Source organism: Poecilia latipinna, unplaced genomic scaffold, assembly GCF_001443285.1.
Source record: "Poecilia latipinna isolate Pla-1442-1.1 unplaced genomic scaffold, P_latipinna-1.0 Scaffold779, whole genome shotgun sequence".
Classification (NCBI taxonomy): Eukaryota; Metazoa; Chordata; class Actinopteri; order Cyprinodontiformes; family Poeciliidae; genus Poecilia; species Poecilia latipinna.
The window spans coordinates 295,948-302,569 of record NW_015113395.1 but is presented as its reverse complement, the minus strand read 5'-3'; the positions used below and the strand labels follow the sequence as shown (position 1 = coordinate 302,569).

At 37.0% G+C, this 6,622-nt stretch overlaps 1 protein-coding gene across 1 annotated transcript in view; it reads right to left on the bottom strand.

Annotated features, from left to right (window-relative positions):
* Nucleotides 1-63: 63 nt before the first annotated feature.
* Nucleotides 64-6,622, bottom strand: part of LOC106955964 (uncharacterized) — a 13,104-nt gene continuing 6,545 nt past the window's right edge. The window contains exons 7-13 of the mRNA XM_015046423.1: nucleotides 4,806-6,562; nucleotides 3,348-3,428; nucleotides 2,574-2,852; nucleotides 2,392-2,490; nucleotides 1,693-1,989; nucleotides 1,419-1,583; nucleotides 64-967 (exon numbers count right to left, since the gene is read on the bottom strand). Coding sequence (XP_014901909.1) covers nucleotides 663-967; nucleotides 1,419-1,583; nucleotides 1,693-1,989; nucleotides 2,392-2,490; nucleotides 2,574-2,852; nucleotides 3,348-3,428; nucleotides 4,806-6,562 — 2,983 coding nt within the window. The 3' untranslated portion in view covers nucleotides 64-662. The remainder of the gene's footprint in view (nucleotides 968-1,418; nucleotides 1,584-1,692; nucleotides 1,990-2,391; nucleotides 2,491-2,573; nucleotides 2,853-3,347; nucleotides 3,429-4,805; nucleotides 6,563-6,622) is intronic.

Below are 6,622 nucleotides of genomic sequence, written 5' to 3'. Positions count from 1 at the left end.
GAAGGGTGGAAAGGTTTTTGATACATGCATTATTCTATGATTTAAAAAAAAACCCATCAATTATACAATGGTGAAAACTGATTTATTATAAAAAAAATGCAATTGTACAAAAGTCAATTTCCTCTTCAAAACTTGCACCTGGGTTACAGGGTTCAAAACAAGACCTTTCAGTTCAACTGTGGAGTAAATTGTGGACTTTTTAAAGTCTAGAAACGTTTACAATATTATTAAATCTGGGTTTTGTAAGCAGAATTCAACCAAAAAAAAAACAACCCACTGGACAACATGTATATGAAAATCATAAAACTTCCATCTTTGAAGTTGAAATCAAGCAAACAGAACAAAAGTGAATAATTTATCTAATTTTTAAGGAAATAAATTTATTTTCAAAGAATAATTTTTTAAAAATACAGCAATGTAAAAGTTAATCTAGGGGGTCTTCAACTCTAGTCTTGCTACATTTACAGCAACATAACTGAGACTAATGAAACCCTTAACTGGAACAGTTATCAGTTTTTTCCAACCTAACATAGTAAGTTAATAAACAAGTCCATGCGAATTAGATAATCAAGATACAAACGTCAAAAAAAGTACTTATGTAAGTTGATGGGAATGAAACACAATTTTTTATACAAAACATCTTTTTGAACACCAAGGAACACCTACAACTGGTGGTACCGTCTAGAACTATGCAGAGGCTGGTCCTGCTTGGATCTTTTGGTTTTTGGAGCAGACCCTAAAGAGCCACTCTGTCGCTGCAGAGTAGTGATTCTGTTCCTAACGTAGTCCTTCACGCCTTTCCAAGAGCGGTTCCTTAGAGCGTGAGGCTCAGCATCGAGGCACCGAACGCAGTCATCTTTCTGAGGAAGCCTTTGCTTCGTGATGAAGTTCATCAGGTGCTTTTCTACGGCTTGAACTTCTGCTTCGTTCCATGTATGTTTGGATTTCTTTTGCAGACCTGGAGAGGCTGAATAAAACAAAAGGAAAAGAAATAAGCTCTAAAATAACCATGCTGTTAAGAATAGTACAGAATCGGTCTTTTAAATTAGAGCTTTAGTTGTGTTTTAAAACTTTGTGATCTGAGGAAAATTTTTGACGTTCTAGCTTTTACGATTGCTCTCATTTGAATAAAAGGAGAGAAATGACATTGATTAATCAAAAAATGGTGAGATGAGTTGAGAGAAACACTTGTGATTCTGTGTTATTCAATTTGAAAACTGCTTTTAACATAAAGCTAAAAGTCAGGAAATGAGTCCAGCATTTATGAAGCTCCTATTGTCAACATTAATCACACGATTTGCTATAGTTCACAACTAACATCAAAACACTGAAAAAGGAGATTATCCTCTTTGCCATGGTGCTACAGACAGACTATCTGGGTAAGATGGGATATAATTCATTGGCTTTTGTATAAATACCTTTTTCTTTTGTTCTGCCAGACTTAGCAGAAGCATTCATGCTGCAGCTTGTTGTTGTGGCGTAAGTTTGTGGTAGAAAAAGATTTGATGAACCAAAACTGCAACTGGAGAACGCATTCTGATGCTCTGGTGCAGGTTGTTCTCCACTTGGAGGTTGTAATCTCCCTGGTAAAAAAAATAAAATAAAAATGAAATAAACCTCTTAATATTTCCAAGAATGAGCAGTTTGCTTAAGAGTGCTAATTTTTTTTTTTTTTTTTAAGTTGGAAATTACCCGTTAAGTTGTTACCAGAGCTCTGTGATGTCCCCTTCCTGGGCTGGCTCTTGGTTTTTGACGGCGCATTGGAAGATCCGCTCTGCCTCTGCAGAGCTGTGATCCTGTTCCTGACGTAATCTTTTATGCCTCTCCAGGAGCGGTTCTTCAGCGCACGAGGCTCGGCTTCCAGGCACCGGGTGCAGTCGTCCTTCTGGGGAAGCGTGTGCTCTTTAATAAAACGCATCAGATGTTTTTCTACGGCACAAACCTCAGCTTCGTCCCATTTAGGCTTTGGTTTGTGGAGCAAGCTAGAGCCTGGCGAGAAAAAAAAAGAAAACTCAAATAATTTACTTGACTTTGTTTTTTTCTTTTATCTTCTAGTGTTTAATTAACTTATACGTTAAATAAAATGGGAATTAAAATTAAAAACTAAAAGACTACTGATACTTACAATGACATCCGGATGTAAACAATTACATTTATGAAGTTATGAAAGAAATCTGTTCAACTAGAGCGTGGCGTACTATGATTTTATTCTTGTGACATTATGACTTTAATCTCATACTTAATTTTTTTAGAGTGGCCCTAATACTCAGTTGTTGTAGTAGTAAGAATTATGCAGAAAAAAGCAAAAGCAACAACAACAAAAAATCTGATTTTCAGCGAAAGAACTGAATTGATCTTCAGAACCTGCAGTGTGAACGTTACCATAGTTACCTTTTCCTTTCTGGGACTTTGAGTGACTCGATGCTGAACTGGGACCTGCACTGGGCTTTTCTCTGGCCTCCTGTTCTCCATTTGGAGCCTGTGATGTCTCTGCAAAGTGCACCATATTAGGCTTTAATCACCGCATGTTGGTCAACAGAAGATGGCTATTATCAACATAATACAGATGTTACCAGAACTCTGCTGTGGCTTATGCTTCTTTTTAGCGGTTCTGCTCTTTGATGATTTTTTGGAAGATCCGGTTTGTCTTTGCAGAGTTGTGATCCGGTTTCTCACGTAGTTCTTCACACCTTTCCACGAACGATTCATCAGCGCGCGCGGCTCGGCCTCGAGGCACTGAACGCAGTCGTCTTTTTGAGGTATTTTATGCTTCTTGATGAAACTCATCAAGTGTTTTTCTACGGCCCGAACTTCTGCTTTGCTCCATCCAAGTTTGGCCTGGTTGTGCAATCCTGTGAAAGAGAAAAATATATGAAGATGGAAGTCCTTAAATTCATATGAAAATAGACATTACTGGAGCCTCATCAGGAGTTTTAAATTGTGCAGGAGACCCATAATCTACATTTAAAACTTGGATGAAATGTTCTGGTTGTAAAAGCATTCTGTAGTTATTCTGAAAATTTTTAAAAGAACTGGACTTCTGTTGTTTTGTTGAATACTTTTCCTGCTTTGAAAAACACTGACCTAAACCAGCATATTTAGCTATGTCACGACTTCCACCTGTATTAGAAATGCAAGAATGCATTACAGATTCTCAGTTGAAAAAGTATGAGATGAGGTTCTTACCAAAAGTATATTCAGTTGCATAAAAAAAAGCCAAGGTTTTATTTTCTGAGTTTCTTCCTGTTCTGCTTTGACTTCTGGTTTTTTTTCTTACTGAAAGTGTTTTGAATTTTTGAAGCTAAATAAGATTCTAGGAAATCATTGTAACTATTATAAATAAGTACCTTGAGTCTTTGAGTTTTTTAATGCATCAGGCATTGTGCAGCCAGTCGCTCCTGTGCGCTGTTGGTAAAACTTCAGTGGTCCTGAAAACAGTGAGAGAAAAACAAGACGTTTCTTCGAAAGGTTTTTTAATTCCCAAAAACATTTTACCAGGTTTACAGCTTTTAAGCTAACTTCACAGTTATTTTTATATACAAGCACAACTCTAAATGAATTACCCATTCAGTTACTTGGTGGTGTTTTTAAATAAGAGTAATTAATAAAATTTTATAAGTTTTATTCTATTCAACCAAATGCCATTTTTTAAATAAGTAAAATTTCATAGTCTCTCTACAGTTAAATCAACTGAGCATCAAAATTCAAGTCAAAGTGAAGATCTAAGGATTTAGTAGTTCTAGTCTAAGCAAATTTTTACATATTCCTGTTTAATACATTCTAAATAAGCTAAATGGAAGTAAATAAATATATTTTAAAGGAATTTAATCTCATTTCTGTGTTATGTCGCAAATATATTTGGCAAGTTTGTCAAAAATTTTTAAATTTAAAAAATTAAAACCAGGACATATTTTTTTTTTTTTTTTTTTTTTTTTTAAAAAAGGCTTGGAATCGACTAAACAAAAATATTTTTTCTTTTACATTACAAAGTGGTTATATTTTCTAAATCTGTTGCAGTTAAGCCATCACTTCATAATCAGAAATCTGTTGAGCTTTAGCTGCGATGGATTGGACTTTATTACACTTAAACATGGTTCTTGTCTGAGGATTCACTATTGAAAACCTTAATGTATGCAGAAATTAAGTTACATCTTCTTATTCTAACTAGGGCTGAAACAATTAATCAGAATCAATCAATTATTGAAATGACAATCAACTAATTTAGTAATCCTTATACAGAACATAGACACTCAAAAAAGACAATTTTTTAAGAGAACAGCAAAAATTAAGTTAAACCTGTACATGAAATGTATACCTTTTGCACCTAAGAGAAAAAAAACCTTTCCCTTTAAATAGTTCATATTCAAAACTCTAAGTGGCATAGTTTTAGACAATTTTTGTAAAAATAAAATTTTCTTCTAAATACCTTTTTCTAACTAGTTATTAATAGATTAATCTAAAATATGATCAACAGATCAGCCTTACGCTACGTTGATATTATAGTAGAAATGTTTCAAGTAGAAAGGATCAAATGTTGAGCTTGAAATACTTTTTAAAAGCAGATGCAGCTTTGGCTACAAATGACCAAGTGTTCACTAAAGGAATACTGTTATTGCATTTTATTTATGTTTATTTGCATATTTTAATGCAGTTTTAATACTGTATAAAAATGTGCCAATTATTTTAAATCCAATTAATTGTCAGAGTAAGTGATTTGTAAAATTGTTACCTGCAGCTCTAATTATAAACATTGGATTCACCTGCTAAATTGATTAATTAAATTAGCTCAAAAAGTGAAACTTTACCTTCAGACTCCATGACAGAGTCGTCACACATTGTGTCGTTAATTTGCCGCAGAACTTGGATGTCACTATTGGGACCCAAAACCTGCTTGACCTCCTCGTCGTCCAGATTAAGGAGCTGAAGCAACGGTGCAAAATGCCTGCGGAGTTTCACCACCATCAGGACAGAGGGGTTTTCTGCTCCACATTCTTTGACATGAAACTGAATGCAAGACGACCCTCTCTGAGCAGTCAGCGACTGCTGCCGGGAAAACACGTACGGGTTGTTACTCAGAATCCCACATTTCTCCCGAACGCTGACCAAAAACTCTATAGACGACTCAAACGAAGGCTTGAGGATGATGGGGACGACTCTCCCACATTTCCCTTTGATGGTAACTCTACTGAACAAACCACACAGTTTTCTTTCCATCTGTGAGACGGACACGTCCATGTCGTCACAGACGTCTGATCGTATCCTTGACTCGAAAGTCTCCAGTGAAATCGACGCCACCTCTCCGGGAAGTCTCCTGTTGAAAAGAATCATCCGAGCCAGAACCGCCCTGGCCAGAGCCACAAAGTTTTCTGAACAAAGGTTCTCGCGGAGCTTCTCCTCTGCAGCGTGATGAGCCGTTTCCAGGTGGTAATAAAGACGTTTCACATCTTGAGCAGACGGCACTTTGTTTGCCCTTTTCTTCTGCATGTCTTTAATATTTTTTAACGCCAATGAAGACACGTACTTAGTCCATTTTTTGTCATACATGGAGAGGAATATTTTGCATGACTCTACCACTTTGGTGTCGCCAATGCTCTTGGCATTGTGCTGTACGATGTTGCAGATTTTCTGAAGATGGTAACCAAGTTTGAGGGCAAGCGACGGTATGTTGTACCGTTTTTTTTCAGGGTCATATTGCCCCACCACCTTCACAGCAGACACCACAAGTTTAAAGTTGGAGGGCTTAAAGAAATCCTCAAAACTCTTCATAGGGGTCGACTTTTGAGCCTCGAGCAGAAGTCTTGCAACATGTCGAAGGTTTTGTCTTGCGTATTCATGCTGTTTTGGATGATTGATATATTTCTTAAACATTTGCTCTCCATACTGCAAAATAATCTGGTTTTCCATGACAGTTTCAGTCACATTGTCATACACCATTACGCCAATGAGGTTCTTAAACTCCTCACTTATACCTTCACAATTTTTGGTCAAAAGCGCACAGTGCGATACGACTCGCCTTGGTGTCCCGTGAGAGTCGTCTTCCGTCTTAACATTTTCCTTGCACTTTCTCAGATGGAGGTGGATGAGTTTTTTTCCATAAAGTCCATGACAATAAATGCAGTGAACAAAGTCTGTTGCTTTGGAAGAAGTTTTAGTTCTACCTCGTACGGCAAGTTTTCCCTCCCCTGTCTTTAAAACATCTTTGTTGTGTTTGAAGTTTCCGTCATTTGTTAGTTTTTGCCATATCTTTCTCCTTTCCTTTGAGTTTGGAGGATACTGAAATGCAACGGCAACCTCGATTCTGTCGCTGTGGATGTTCGTAAGATGTCTCGATATTTTGGTCACCGGTTTTCCACAAAACAGGCAGTAATTTCTCCTGCTGGTAGAGTGTCCGTTCTTTGTTCCGGAAGTTCCTATCTCCACCTTTCCATACTTCTTCTCGTTATCTTCAGGTGTCTTTGTTGAAGAAGTGGTATTTTCTTCCTCAGACAAAGAATCTTCTGAATTTTCCTCCCTTTTCACTGTGTCATCCTCCTGACAGCTGGGACTGACACAATCCTCAGAGTTGGAATCATCCTCAGGCTGGGAATTTGAAAAACTGACTTCACTTTGAGGCACATAATCA